This window comes from Cnephaeus nilssonii (assembly GCF_951640355.1).
Source record: "Cnephaeus nilssonii genome assembly, chromosome: 17".
Lineage (NCBI taxonomy): Eukaryota > Metazoa > Chordata > Mammalia > Chiroptera > Vespertilionidae > Cnephaeus > Cnephaeus nilssonii.
Window position 1 is genome coordinate 50,590,307 of NC_137088.1, and position 16,345 is coordinate 50,606,651.

The 16,345-nt window shown below is 41.5% G+C and overlaps 1 protein-coding gene across 4 annotated transcripts in view; it reads left to right on the forward strand.

Annotated features, from left to right (window-relative positions):
* The window catches only part of ATXN7 (ataxin 7), a 171,845-nt gene that overhangs the window by 20,169 nt on the left and 135,331 nt on the right, over positions 1 to 16,345 (forward strand). For all 4 annotated transcript variants that reach the window (XM_079795451.1, XM_079795447.1, XM_079795448.1 and 1 more), the window contains exon 2: positions 13,836 to 13,934. In XM_079795451.1, the coding sequence (XP_079651577.1) occupies positions 13,898 to 13,934 (37 nt within the window). In that variant the 5' untranslated portion in view covers positions 13,836 to 13,897. The remainder of the gene's footprint in view (positions 1 to 13,835; positions 13,935 to 16,345) is intronic.

The window sequence follows — 16,345 nt, forward strand, 5'->3', positions numbered from 1 at the left end:
GATTGTTCTTCTCCAGGTGTTATGTGATTATCCTGGGGATGAAACCTGCAGAGAGATGCCTATATCAAGAATGTTGACATTAATGAAGAAGCAGGCTGGGAATCTCTTAAACCAGTTTTAGGAAATCAGAGTGTGGGATTAACTCCACTTCCATGAAGTGACTTCTAACCTGAAGAAGTAATGAAGAAATTAGCTGGGTCTAGAAGTAGCCTGCAGTGCAAATGTCCTGAGGCACGAACTAGGGCCAGAGAGTGCAGAGCCTTGGGGGCTGAGCCAGGGAGTTGCTACTTTCTGTAAAATGTTGCTGAGAGACCTTGATGGATTTTATTTATTGAAAATATTATGGAAGCAGGAAGTCCCAATTTGGAGTCATTTTGGGGGCAGAAGTATCCAAAGCTGTTCTCCTCCTGTTTGCGTCTATAGGAAGGGAAGTGTTTTAGCTGATTCTTTCATTCTACTGTAGCACCTAGCACAACTGTTTGGAAAGGAGTCAGCTGTGTGAGGCAAGGAATGGATGTTTACGTTCGGTTGTTTGGTATAATTCTGTTGTTCTTTGTTCTTGTTCTTGTAAGGGTAGATAGCCTAGCCTAGATGGGTGGCAACCTTGCACATGTTACTTCGCCTCTTTGGTCTGTTTCTCATTTGTAAATTAGGGACAATTAAAATATCTACCTCATAGGCTTGTTGTGCAACATCTACACAGTGCCTGGCACAAAATAAGAGCTGCAGCAATGTTAGCTGTATTGTTTTTTTTTGTTTTGTTAGCTGTATTGTTGTTAGCATTTCCTGTCCATTCTGGCCCATGCCTCTTGAATGAATGTGCATTATTTATTTAAAAAGACAGGTTGACTGGGCCTGGCATGGCTCAATGGTTGGGTGTCGACCTATGAACCTGGTGGTCACAGTTGGATTCCCCGTCGGGACAGGTGCCCGGATTGCAGGCTCCATCCCCAGTGTGGGGCATGCAGAAGGAAGCCGATCAATGATTCTTTCTCATCATTGATATTTCTGTCTCTCCCTCTCTGAACTCAATAAAATCCTATCTAATAAAAGAGTGATATGCAAATTGACCGTACCTCCACTACACCCGCAAGCCATGCCCACCAGCCAATCAGGAGCGAGTATGCAAATTAACCCAACCAAGATTGCTGCGGCCACGGAGCGAGCAGGAGGCATCCGTTTCCTGGGCAATGGAGGAAGCCAAGCTTCCCGCACACCCTGGCCGGCCCTGGACTCCACTCAAGGCTACAAAGTTTCAATTATAGAAGATAAATAAATACCAACAAAAATAGCGGTAGCCATGGAGCTAGAGAGAGCAGGAGGCTTGGGTTTCCCCGGTGATGGAGGAAGCCAAGCTTTCCGCCTGCCCTGGCCTGCCCTGGCCTCTGCACAAGGCTACAAAGTTTCAATTATAGGAGATAAATAAATCCCAGATAACAGGGCCTCCACTTGGGTCGCTGGGGGCCGTGGCTGGCCTGGAAATCACAGGCCCCTCGCCCAGGCCACCCCATGTCCCAAGGGAACCCCCACCCTGATCTGGGACACCCTTCAGGGCAAACCAGCCGGCCCCCACCCATGCACCAGGCCTCTATCCTATCTAATAAAAGAATAATATGCAAATTGACTCACTCCAACACACAAGATGGCTGCCCCCATGTAGACACAAGATGGCTGCCACAAGATGGCCAGCAGGGGACGGCAGTTGGGAGGGACTAGGTCAGCCATTAAACCAATCAATGCATAATATGCTAATGATATGATAAGGTTGCTCAACCGCTCGCTATGACGTGCACTGACCACTACGGGGCAGACGCTCCAACCAGTAGGTTAGCTTGCTTCTGGGGTCCGGATCAGGACTGAGCAAGACAGGCCAGACCTGCCCTGGACCCCTCCTGTGGTCCCTCCCTGGCTGGTCAGTCTCCCGTGTCCCTCCCCTCCCCAGCCTCGATCTTGCACTGGCCTGGCCTGTGCCCTCTCACAATCTGGGACCCCTTGGGGGGTGTCAGAGAGCCAGTTTCGCCCCAATCCTGAGGCAAATGTATCAAACTAATGTAAGAAGTTAATGATAGGGGAAGCCAAGTGTAAGGTATATAGGGACTCCGAATAGTATTAACTTCTCTGTAGACATAAAACCATTCTAAAATTGTTTATTTTTTTTAAAAAGACAAGCCTATAGTTCAAGTTTAATTTTCATCATGCTGGGAGCCTGAAGTCTAGAGCAGCACGTGGTGTTCTGGACTGATTGTGGTGGGAAAGTAGGGCAGCTCTTCCTGGCTGTTGTCTAGTAAAACATGGCAGTTTGTTTGCAGAATCAGAGAATGCAGAATTTCTAAATGTTCTGTGGAATTCCCTACTGGCATGACTTTCCCCCCCTTTGCTTCTGCCTAGAAGCAGTCCCTTGAGTGGCATTTGCTGTCCTAGTTAATCAAAGGGTAAGATAAATGAAAAACTCTCCTCTTCCCCCTCCTAAGACGTTTCAATGGGCACTGGGAATGTAGGTCAAATTGCATCACCGCAGAAAGGAGCGAACAGGAAGGTATGTATGAAGTGCTGCCAACCTCTCTATAGATCCGAGTCATGATGAGCCAGTGTGGAGCAGCTTAGGTGTGAGATACAGGGAATCGGGGAGTCATGTTTTTGAAGTAGTCTCAGAATATTTATATATTAACCAGTGATTTTAAAAAAAAAAGATCTCTATCTAAAGCCCTAGTGAAAATAACGTACACTGGCTTTGTTTAATTTGTATCTCCCAGTTTCTGGAATTCTTTTTGTCTTTTATTTATTATTGGCATCATGCAGCAGTTACATTAATTTAGCCAAAGAGATGTTTGAGTTGCAAAAATGATTGCCATGTGTACATTTTAAAAAATGTCTTTTTTGCTAATCACATAAATCTAATAATATAGTTTTCAAATTATATGAACTCATCTGCTCAATGGACTCTTGATTAGTATATAGAAATCACAAAATATGTTTTTTATCTCTAAGTTATGTTTAAAGAATGCTGTTCCATGGTTTTCTTTTTTTTTTTAATGGCTGAATCTTACCGATTTTAAGCTATAAGAAGTCTCTAAATACATGTGTTTATTTTTACGTATTGTATGCTACCTGTCCTTGGTAAGATGTCCAGGTGTTGCTGCTAGAGTGTTCCCCGTAGCTGACATCATCATGAACAGGAAGCATCCTGACAATAAAACCTACTGTGCTCTACCAACATAATTGGTAGTTGATTTGTATACAACATGGAAAGTCATCCCTGGCCCATTGGCTCAGGTGGTGGCTCAGGTGGTGGGAGTGTCATCCTGTACACCAAAAGGTTGCAGGTTCGATTCTGGGTCAGAGCACATACCTAGGTTACGGGTTTGATCCCCGGTTGGGGCACATATGGGAGGCAACTGGTCGATGCTTCTTGTTTTCTCTCTCTTTCTCCCTTCCTCTCTCTCTAAAATCTATAAACATATCCTCTAGTGAGGATTTGAAAATATATTTGCAAAGGTTTGGGTAGTATTTAACCTTATAGATAGAATACATTAATCTGTGAAATTTGTTTATAATCCAATATTCTTTTAGCTAATTTTTACTTTTTATTTGGAAATAATTATAGATTCATGGGAAGTTGCAAAAACAGTACAGAGAGGTTCTGGTTACTCTTAAAGCTTCTCCCATTGATTTCATTTTACCTAACTCTAGTACAGTATCAAAACCGAGAAATTGACATTGGCAGAAAATATGTGTGTAGTTATATGTCATTTTATCTGCGTAGATTTGTGTGACCATACCACAATCAAGACCCATCACTGTGAAAATCTCCCCCCTGCTCCCTCTGTAGTCACAGTCATTCCTATTGTCCTCACAGTCCCTAACCTGGCAACCACTAAGCTGTTCTCCAACTCTATAATTTTGTCATTTGGGGAATATTACTTAATTCGAGATTGGCTTTTTTCACTCAGCATTTTAAAAAGGATTTCATTTTTAAAAGACTATTCATATTAAACATTTTAAAAGAATATTTATTTTTAAAAGAAGTTATTATCCAGAGTTTGATTCACTAATTTTCACACCTGCATTTTTCTAGGTTGAGTATTCTATATTCTGTGTTGCTATATTTGAACAGCTGCTAAAGTCATGTGTGCCGATGTCATATCTGATTATAGCATTAACCTTATTGCCTACTGTTAAGGCCAGTACCATGAAGTTAAAGGCAAAATTATCACAGGAAAAGACCATCAACAAAGGAGGTGTTACAGTTGGTTACTGAGCCTGAGTAAGATGGTTAAATGTATACTTGGAGTATACCACATAGAGTAACTGACCCATATTTGTGTTCCATTTTATCGCAAAAGAACTCTTCAAAGAAGAGAGACTTTCTGGAACATGTTTAAATGAACAACAGTTGAAATACTTACATTAATTAGTTAATGTAAAGATCATGTCACAGAACTGTTCTATGTGGTTAGTGTGAAATGTCACCAGATGAAAGCCAGTGTCTGCATCCTGTTAATCAGATACTTTGAATGTCTTGAGTAAGAAATGGAGCCCTGTGGGTGGATGAGGGCTGGGAACAGACAGCCTAAGAAGGAACAAATCTTCCTCAGATGCCGGTGTGTTGTTTTCTTACAAAATATAAAAAATATTCTAGGAGCTGTAAGAGAGCATGTTAGTGTTTGGCTACAAATAATGATATCAGGGCTGTAGGGAATCCCATGTGGCCAGACCTAGGAACTGAGTCCCATGGCACCATCCTGCACCTCTCTGGCGGTGAAGGTGAGGTGTGAGCACCAGCTCCTCCGCTTGCCCAGAAGTCATGCTCCTGAGGCTGTCAGGACAGATTTTTATGAATGGGATGATCTTGTAACTGTGTGACTGGCAATTGGTCTTCATTTGCGTCTGGCTCCTACGTTTTACACAGTTTTCCTCCTAGATAGAAAATTATTCTTTGTAATTAAAATCAACCTCTGCTTGACACCTTTCAATTGATCATCTTTGTTTTATTCAAGCAGCCTATGATTACACTTGAAGTAGCTATTGGGATGGAGGAAAAGGGGAATGATCATTTATCAATCACTAAATATCTGTCAGACACTGTTTTCAGTGTTTACGCACAGTCATATATGATTACAATACTGAAAATTGCACTCATGATACTAAGTCATGGATCTGAAATAAGCAGCATACTAAGTAATTCTTCAGCAAATAGGCCAATTTCCATGGTCAGGTTTATTTAAGAGGTCTGTTGCCCAAAACACAACATATATAAAATGTAACTTAAAGACTATCTATCTGTTAATTGTATATTCATGAGGCAATTTGTGAATAATATAGACTATAGAGATATACTACCTACCCCTTCTCTTAGCAGCTTTCTATCCTTAAAAAAGTTTACAAGTACAGGAAAAATCAACTAACTACAAGAGTGAAAACTGCTTCACCTATCAATGCAACATGTAATAAGGCAACCCATAATTAATTATGAAATAAATCTTTCAGATTGTAAATGCTGTAAATGTTCAGAGAAAGAAACAATTAGTGATCTCTGACCTTTGATTTTTGTCACCTGCGAAATGTAGGTAATACCTACCTCATAGTGAGAAATGAATAAAATATGTATGTAAAGACTATTTTTTTAAAAATATTTTTTATTGGCCGAGACCGGTTTGGCTCAGTGGATAGAGCGTCGGCCTGTGGACTCAAGGGTCCCAGGTTCGATTCTGGTCAGGGGCATGTACCTTGGTTGCGGGCACATCCCCGGTGGGGGGTGTGCAGGAGGCAGCTGATCGATGTTTCTAGCTCTCTATCCCTCTCTCTTCCTCTCTGTAAAGAAATCAATAAAATATATGTAAAAATATATATATATATATATTTTATTGCCGAGACCGGTTTGGTTCAGTGGATAGAGCGTCGGTCTGCGGACTCAAGGGTCCCAGGTTCGATTCCGGTCAAGGGCACGTACCTTGGTTGCGGGCACATCCCCAGTAGGGGGTGTGCAAGAGGCAGCTGATCGATGTTTCCCTCTCATCGATGTTTCTAGCTCTCTATCCCTCTCTCTTTCTCTCTGTGGAAAATCAATAAAATATATAAAATAAAACAGTTTGGCTACTGAGCCAAACCGGTTTCGGCTGTAAAGACTATTAATACACCTTCAATAAATTATAGCTGTGCTGTTGATAGTAAAATTATGATGGTGATTAGGACAACAGTAGTACTGTATTGGAGTAGGCTGACTGCCATTGCTTCCCCTAACCTCAGTAGCTTAACACGATATGTGTTTATTTCGCACCTCAGTCACAGCTCAGCATGGATTGGCACAGAGGCTCTTGCTTCCAGTCATTCAGGGCTGAGATTTTGTGGCTCTGTCCACCTCTGGGTGCTTGAAGCCCTCTCCATTTGGCCAGCAGAGAGACAGGATAAAGATGATAAGGTTTGCATGGGCCAAGCCTAGAAGTGGCACAGTTTAGGACTCGGTCACATATGTGCCTTACCTTTCTGTTCTTAATTTAGGACTCAGCCATATAGCTATGCCTTACCACAGTGAATACTAGAAAATGTAGTCTGTGTGCTCAGGAAGATGAGAACGTAGGTATAGGTGAGCATTGGCAGTCTCTGTCACAAAGAATATTCAGAGGGCTTAATAGAACAGGAGACATTTTTCTTGGATCATTTAGAGAAGTGAAATTTGTAATAGCCTGCCTTTAAGTGGCATTACTTAAAAAGGAAGGGTAGAAGAATTTTTTAATGCTATAAGCATTATTAATCAAATTACACATTTATTCCACTAGTCAGTCACTTCATTTACTGTAAGCCATTTAACTACGATAGGCCTCCATTTCCTCACTTATCAAAATTCTTCATAGGGCTGTGGTGAAGGTTAAACACGACAGTACGTGTAAAGTTCTGTAAAGAGGTAGCAATTCCTACCTCTTTTCCTCTGCACCTACTGTTCCCACACCGTGAACTCCTTTAGTCCAACCTTGTAAGTAACTCACCTCCAGTCCTGAAAACGTAGCTCAGATGAAATCTCTTCAGGGTCTGGTCCAAAGTAAACACTCAAGAAAATTATTATTATTGGTAGTATTAATAAGTATGCCCCCAGAGCTTAATGCTTACTAGCTATTAATTTATTTGACTTTTTTTTTTAAGGACCATGTTAGACTAGCAAAGAATGATTCAACTGAGGATATTTATATGAATTTTAGAATTTGATAACCCCAGGCCAGTCACAGGAGGTTAATGTTCCCCTGGCACAGTACTGGGGGAGAAGCCTTCTCGGTTCCTCCAGGCTCCCTCCCCTCAGTCAGCTCCCCAAACTTGATCCCCTCTTAAGAGAACAAGAGCACCACTTTAAATTACTTCTCACTCCTCCTTCCCCATCCTCAGTGTTGAGGTCTATAGGAGAGTTTGGCTGGAACAAGTGAGAGTAAGTGCCAGAACAGTTCCTTATTGCTTAGGCCTAATTGCAAGTCCTTAAGACAAGAACATCCCACCTCAGGCACATGCTAACCTGAGTGGGGTAGCTGTCCAAGTCTGTGGTTCCATTAAATCCAGTTCTATTCAGCAGGTACTAGTATCTATTAACACTTGTCGGGCCCTGGGGACACAAGGATGAAGTGAAATCCTGCAAACGCGCCTCTAAGAAGTCCATTTAGGAAGCTAGGTGTGTTGACCTGAAGAGATTTCATCTGAGCTAGGTTTTCAGGACTGGAGGTGAGTTACTTACAAGGTTGGACTAAAGGAGTTCACGGTGTGGGAACAGTAGGTGCAGAGGAAAAGAGGTAGGAATTGCTGTGGTGGGTGACCATGGAGGGAATGGTCTTAGCTCAGCTCTAGTATTGACTGCCTCACTCTGCCCCTTATTGGCCTCATCTCTCAAGCCTCAGTTTTCCTTTTGTTAAAAGTTTTTAGTAAAAGTTCTGTAACAGAGACTTGGGAGGATTAAGTGACATGATATATGTGTTAATACCGGGCACATAGTAAGTGCTTAATAAATATCAGCTGCTACTACTATGATTATTGTCATGTGCTTTTGTAAATCAACCTGAAAATGTACTGAATTGACCAAGGATTTGGGTACAGAGACAAATTGAAGAACTGCTGGGAATTTTATTATATTTTTGGTTCTCTCTTAGGCCCGTGGTCGGCAAACTGCGGCTCACGAGCCACATGCGGCTCTTTGGCCCCTTGAGTGTGGCTCTTCCACATAATACCACGGCCTGGGCGAGTCTATTTTGAAGAAGTGGCGTTAGAAGAAGTTTAAGTTTAAAAAATTTGGCTCTCAAAAGAAATTTCAATCGTTGTACTGTTGATATTTGTCTCTGTTGACTAATGAGTTTGCCGACCACTGTCTTAGGCTAATGGTGAAATAGTGTACTGTAGTCATAATTGATGGGGAAATGGCTTGCTGACCCCTCAGTTAAAAGGAAAAGGAGCCCAGTTAACCTCTGTGAAGCTTAGAAAAGAGAACTAGAGGTGGGAGAGCTTGGGCCACCTGAAACAGTGAAGGGAGTGCAGGGTGGTGGCATTGAACCCTTTGGAGAGAGGGAAGGGGGTGTGTGCAGAGACGTAGAAGCTCCTTTAAAAATGTTACGTTGGTGAAGAGTGTCACATAGGGGAAGGTGCTGAGACTGACGGCAGGGACTAAAATATACCCATGAGCTTAGGCCAGAGGTTTTGGAGTCCTTAGAAAGTGGTTTCATCTCCCTCTTTCCTGGTTGTTTTCAAACTGTCATTGGTGTCCCTGGAGCTCAATGGGTACAGAAATTCCGGCTGACCTTTGAAGAGGGGGTACGTGGTCGCACCATTGAGAAGACAGTGTGTGTGGAGAATAGAGGTTCCTTCTGAAAGTCGCTTTGCGAGTGAAAGCCTGCCAGGGTGAGAGCAAGGTGGAATTGGGTAGGAGGAGTGTGAGTGAGCTAGGAACCTTTTAATTCAGGTTTCTGTAGAACATGCCTACCGCTGACATGTAACCTGCTTTTAAGACTTGTGGTTTCTTGTTAGGCTCAAGGTCACAAGCTTGATGGCCTACAGGAGATAGGTCTGGCAGGAGGAGAGGTGACGCAGACAGGTGGGTGCTTTGGAAAGTACTTGCCCAATGACGAGAGGCCGCAGGATACAGCATCAGCCAGTTGTCCCCATGCAGGAGAGCTGGCCATAGTTGCCAGATTTTTGGACATTCCAAGAGAAAATGGGAATATGGAATTTTCTGTGAATCTTCCCACCTTTAAAATATTAGCAACACATTTCTTTTTTCCCCTAAGATCAGCAAAGAGACAAAAAAAAAGTGAACTATTTTAGTTCTCTGGACTTTGTTTGCAGTGAGGGTCAAAGAGTGGAGAGAAAAATGCATAGCAGGTGTTAGGCGGCTCAGCTGAACACACTGCAGACTCTAGGGCCAAGCACAGCACCTATCGTGGCGCACACGCTCAGCAGTGCTATTGAATGAATAGACCAGCTCAGGAAACCTCTTGGTTTTCCGTCTTTTCATGTAGAGTGGAGAGGGGTAGCCTTCCCTCAGTTCTAACCTAGAAGAATCAAGTCAAAGCTTGTGTTGCCCTCTTTGTAGGGCCCACCTCTCTAGACTTTTCCCTTTCATGCCTCTCTAAGCACCAGGGTGCCATTCTCACATTAAAGTTCCATGGTTTGCCTAGAATTGAAGAAAGCTTAAGAAATAAAAGAAAGTTTGTACTGATGTGCTTAAAAATAAGACTGACTCAGGTTAGCCTGTTGCTTTTTCCCTTTCCTTTATCATGGTTTGTAGGTTTTTGCTTAATTTCTACAGACTCTCTTATATAACAAAAATGTTCCAGATTGTGACTTAAATTGCATCAAGGCTCTCAGAGTCTTAAAAGGACACAGAGATGTTACTCCTAGAAAGTAAGTCATTTTCTCTGTAAAAGGCGATATAACACTGCCCATATAGCATTGGGCTTTTCTGTGTCTAAAGGTAATGAGAGGCTTTTTCTGAACTTTTGGGCATTCCCCTGGATCTTCTTTTATAACAAATTCTAGTGATATCTATCCTCTTATTTTTTAATACAAGAGTTTTAGCTGTCTTGAGGAAGATTATTGTTGCAGTCACCAGAAATCAATTCCAAACCTTTTAAGCTCCAAAGAGGGCAACCACTTTCCCTACAGGTCCAGGGGATTGTTGAGACCCTAGGGAAGGAAGCGTTTTGGGGCCTCTGGAGGCCTAAACTTGGGACAAGAACCTATTTTTCATTTTCTCTGGGGCTACATGGGCTCTTGGGTCCCATTCACTCTGAGCAGCACATTTATTCTTCCCTCTTTGCTGACTGGCTCTTTCCTATAGATAAGAGCACACAGGGGTGCTTGCAGCTAGACCAGAATAGACCCTCTTCATTCCAATTTCTAATTTCAAGGGGAACGAATTGAATCTCACTTTGCGTTATGTGTCCAGCTTTGGCCAAAACAGGAGTTTGGAGTCCGTAGTACAAATATAACTTGGCATGGGGTTGAGAACTACATAGTGCTGAGAAAAGAGAGTTGCCATGGGCTGGGCAGCAACTCTAGAAGAGTGGCATCTTCTACAATCTTGCCCCCAAATTTTCATACAAAATCAGCCTGCCTTGTGCTTATACTTCAGCATCTGCTGCATAGCCCCACAAAAAAGAGTACATAAATTTATCCTTCTCATGACTTTGACATTCAAGTTATATCCTTTTTTCCCCTTGTTTCCTTATCTCCAACATCTGAAAAAATTTTTTTAAATCTTTAAAAAATTACATTTATTTCCCTAGCTGGTTTGGCTCAGTGGATAGAGCATCGGCCTGCGGGTCCCAGGTTCACTTCTGATCAAGGGCACATATCTTGGTTGCAGGCTCGATCAGAGTGCATGCGGGAAGCAACCAATCGATGTATCACTCTCACATTGATGTTTCTCTTTGTGTATTTCTCTCCATCCCTTCTATGATCTCTAAAAGTCAATGGAAAAACATCCTTGGGTGAGGATTAACAACAACAAAATTATATTTATTGAATGCTAGTTTCATAGAAGATGGTGAACGAATAAAAGCTATCAAGTTTTATATTTCTATTCTTAGTGTTCCCCAGTTTACCTTTTAAACTCTGTCTCTTTCTCTTTGTAAAACAGAGTTGCTGTTTAGGCAGTTTGGTGTACTGGAAAGGGAACTAAATAGCTCCAAATGCCTCCGTCCTAGTTCCAGTTTCAAACCATTTATTTGCTGGGTAATCTTGAGCAAATTATTACCTCTCTTAGTCTGTTTGCTCCACTAGTAGTATGGAGATTATCATAACAGCTCTTTTGATCAGTGTCATTGTGAAGATAAAAAGAGAGAACATATACAAACATATGATAGCTTTTTTCCCTATGAAAGAAAGATTTCTGATCCCCTATTCTAAGTAGAGAAGTTTCTATTTTTAAATGCTTATTTTTAGTAACTGCCACTACCATTTTCCTCTAAGAATAGGGTTCCTCTTAAAGCATTTCTAAAGTATGCAGGCTGGAAAATGGTGAATTTTTTAAATGACAAATACTATCTTGGGGACAATTTCATGCATCTAAAATCTGATGACTTCCTTGGATACTTAGGAGGTATAGCTGGAATGTCCTGATGGAAAACTGAAAAATAACTTGACCCAGTGAAATAAGATCAAGCACATAGTCTAATCTGATGCTGGTTTTGTTCCACTTCCACCTCAAGTGTACTCTAAAGGAATCATCATCAGCGAGGTGAATGGTTATCTCTAAAATAACATATCTATTTTTTTAAATCCTTACCCAAGGATATGTTTTTTATTGATTCTTGAGAGGGCGGAAGGGGAAAAGAGTGAGAGAGAAACATCGATCTGTTGCCTCTCATATGCGTCCCAACTGGGAATGGAACCCACTTCCTAGGTATGTGCCATGATGGGAATTGAACCCTCCACCTTTTAGTGTACAGGACGATGCTCCAACCAACTGAGCCACCTGGCCAGAGATATAACATCTTTATTGACTGTCTCCCTGGTAATTTGTAGCTGTTGAGTGATTGTGGCATAGCTATTCAATGTTTAGTATGCAAAGGCTCTGGACAGACATGTTGAATAAAATAGTTGATTTTATTGGCAGTAAAGCAGAAAAGGAACACTAAAATGGAAATCAGAGAAAAGTTTTAAAAGATAGGGGGCTGGGAAGTAAGTACAAACCTGGGGAAGAGAAACATCTGGCTTATAAAGATTGTAGGAATGATTACTTTGCTGAATGATTACATTACTGAATAACAGTTTGTGGGTGAATAAAATTGAAACTATCTTAAAGAAAGGAAAGTGAAAGGATGTGATCCAGGAATAACTTAAAATCCAATAAAGACAATTATGACATGGTATAGAATTTCAGCCATTGACTTTGCAAGATGCTTTATTAATATTTCAAATGATAGAAATATTTGGCTTAGCATCTCAGAGTTATGAAAATAAACAAAAGTTAATCAAAGCAATATTCCTGTCACATGACATTGGTAATAGCCAGTGAGGACTATAGGAAGAGAAGGATATTACTGGTGAAATTTTCATACAAAATCAGCCTGCCTTGTGCTTATACTTCAGCATCTGCTCCTTGGCTGTGTCATTGCCCATATTTGCTGTTCTCTCTCTTCTTCTGCAAGTCAAACTTGAAAACCAGTTAAATTTCTAATTGGTTTCTTAATCTCTAGTTCCTTGACTCTTAACTCAGTGATTCTTCCCAAATTAATTTAAATAGTAGCCACATCCCACTTGAAATGTACATATACACATTGCACAAAATGCATAAATAATGGAACACATAATGTCCTTGTGCTTTTTAGGAAAGTGGTTTGAGTTTTTGTTTCCTGTTTGTAGTATTATGAATTGCTTTTATAAACTGTTAGATGAAAAAGGACAAAGTGACCTCTCCATATAATAATCTCAATGTGTATGTGTGTTTTTAAATCTGTGATTCTGACAGGTTTCATAGGAGCAGGCTTTCTGAATAGCCATTTTAAAAATTAAGTGAAAACTCATTAGTGGCAAATTATACACAATGACTTTAAGCCCCAGGAGCTTTCTCTATGTACATATTAAATAGTCATTTGTTCTTAGTTTATTGTAAATACTAGAGGCCCAGTGCACGAAATTCATGCACTCAGGGGTCCCTGGGTCCGGCCTGCACCCTCTCACAGTCCGGGAGCCCTCGGGTGATGGCCAACTGACGGCTTAGGCCTGCTCCTCGCCGACTTCCTCAGTGCTGCTGCAGAGGTGGGAGAGGTTCCTGCCACCACCGCTGCGCTCGACAGCCATGAGCCCAGGTTCTGGCTGAGCGGTGCTCCCCCTGTGGAGCGCACTGACCACCAGGGGTCAGCTCCTGTGTTGAGCGTCTGCCCCCTGGTGGTCAGGTTGCGTCATACCAACCGGTCGTTCTGCTATTTGGTCGATTTGCATATTAGCCTTTTATTATATAAGACTAGAGGCCCAAAGCACGAAATTCATGCAAGAATAGGCTTTCCTTCCCCCAGCTACCGGCACCAGCTTCCCTCTGGCACCCAGGACTCGGGCTTCCCTCCAGCCGCCTGCAGACACTTGGGACCCGGGCTTCCCTTTGGCCCCGGCTTCATCTGGAATGACGTCTGGTCTAATTAGCATATTACCCTTTTATTATTATAGATAGCTGCTTAAGTGCATTGTGAAAAACCAAAAAACTGAATTACGTTTGTTGTAAAATTGATAAAGTGCCTCGAATTTTAACACTTTGACATTTCAAAACACATAAAATAATTTTGTAACATCTGGTAACTAATGAGATTGTAGATTTCTGGTTAGCTTGATCCATTGTTTCAACCCTTTGTCCCTTTTCTCTGTTTTTGTAGATCTGAACAGAATTAAGAAGAAAGCACTTCCACAGTCATAGCAGATGAAGATCCCCTGATAAATGGATCAGGAGTTTTGGCCTGCCCTCCAAAGAAAAGGTAACTGCTGTTCCAGCATAGCACCGCTGAAAAATGTGATGCTTCTGACTATAATAGAGCAAGTCTTACCAAAGAGTGAGAGTTTTCAAATTTAAAGTATTGGAGTAAGATTTCAAATTTTAAGCATAACCCTGAATATGATCTTAACTAACATGAAATGACAATGAATTCAAGAGTATAATATTATTAGGTGTTTGTCAAAATGAAAACTGCTAAATACTACCTCCCTCCATTCTTTAAAATTATAGGAAGACTTTGGAGATAGGAACCCTCACCCCAATAAATCCATATTTATTTTTTTTTAGGACGTTGTACAAAGATATGCTCCTGTGTTTTTGCCCAGCTCTACTTTCCCTAGCTCCTGTTTTCTCTCCACAAGCAACATAGACCTAGCTGCTCAGGACTGGGAGGGAAGGTCCTAAGCAAATTGTAAACTGGCAGTTCTTCAGACATACTTCCTGGGCCCAGTACCTTTGCCCAGCCACCAGATGGCTCTGTGCTCATTTCAAAAATAGCAGACACCATTAGTTGTTTCTTACTACATGTTTGCCATTGTGCATTTACTATTTGGGGAGGAGGGATGGTAAGTCTCACATAACGTGAAAAAGAGGAAAATATTCTGGAGAAATGCTTTGTGTGTGTCCCATAGATTCTTTTAATTTTGTGTTCTATTTTAAACTTTGTGGACACTGGTAAAAAAAAAAAAAAAACTTTAAGCTTTCAACTAAACGAACTTCTTGATGAAGTTACAAAAACCTCATCTACAGAAATCCTGCACAGTCAAGCCTCTATGCGCTTCTCTTCCTTGCCTGGCCAAGGTCCTTCTGCCACACCCCAGCTGTGCAGTGTGGTGCCAGGTGTGGAAAATATCAAATCGAATGAACCTTTTCCTGGAGGAATTTTTATTAAAAAAAAAAAAAAGATTCATCCTCCCATGTCCTAAAAGCAATGAGGGGACTTACATGTTAAGATGAGGTTTAACACATGTTATTGAAGGATAAAATGGAACAGAATCCAAACAGGAAAGACCAAAGGATTTTTAGCCTCTGAAATTGATCAGATTACACATTTAGGCAACAAATGCAATGCCTCAGTCAGGTTGTAACTACACTGAGTGGCCAGATTATTATGATCTCTGAATGCATAATAATCTGGCCACTCAGTGTATATCCTATATAATAAAAGGCTAATATGCAAATTGTCCCCTTGACCAGGAGTTCGACCAGCAGGCAGGCCAGCCAACCGCTCATGTCCCCTCCCCCTGGCCAGGCTGGCCAGACCCCACCCATGCACGAATACATGCACTGGGCCTCTAATATATATATATTCAGAGATCATAATAATCTGGCCACTTAGTGTGTAGTAAAGATGGAAACATTTTGGACAATATGCACATTCATCTGCAAAGATAATAATTTCAGACTGAAACAGGAGTGTTAGGAAAGGTGTGGCAGTTCTGGTTATGTGTTTAGAAGAGCAGCTATGGGCAGCTCTGAAGTCTCCACCCTCAAAATAGGTCCTTACATTTTTCTGTCCTAAAGCTGATAGGGCAGCAGTGCATAGGTATCCTTCCGTGGTCATCCAGGTTATCACAAAGGATGACCTAACTGTGGAATGTCTGGGAAGTGCCAGAGAAGAGAGAAGCAGCGCTTTCCTTAATGGTGGTCAGCAGCTGGAAGTGGTGAGATTTGGGGGGAAGGTAGGGAGGAAACATTTGACAGAAATGCCAGAGGAGCACTTTAGTTCATAACTATTTATTTAGCTTCTACTATATGCAGAGGGATTGTCTTTGAGAAGGAAAATAGTAGGTGATTTCCACAGACTACAATTATGATATCCTTTTTTAAAATACTATTCTGATGAAAAGATTAACATGATACTAGGAGGTCAATGACAAGGGGCAGGGGAAAAAGAAGTGTCACAAGCTCATGTCTGCAGGGACCAAACAGGTAGAAGAATGAAATGGGCCAGATGGAACTGGGAAACTATCACGTGACCAATTCTAAAGGGCAGCCCCTTTTCAGTGCCAGCTGATTGTAAGCCCAATATCCATTCAGCAAATAGTTATTGCATGCCTACCATGTGTTGTGCTCTTCTGGACAATGGGAATTAATTAGGAAATCAAAGGGACAAAAGTCCCTGCCATTATGACCCTTACCTTTTAATGGAAGGAAACAGATAATAGATAGCAAATGCAATAAATAAGTACATTTTTCATTATACTAGATGATGATGACTGGTTAGAAATAGCAGGTCAGGATAAGGAAAATCAGGAGTGCTGATGAGGGGTGGGCTTACAATTTTAAGTAAGGGCGGTCAGGGTTGGATTTTTGAGGTGAGATTTTAGTACTGCATGTGAAGGAGTGAATCACTGAGCTTTCTGGAGATACATTGAACATCCAGTGCAAAGG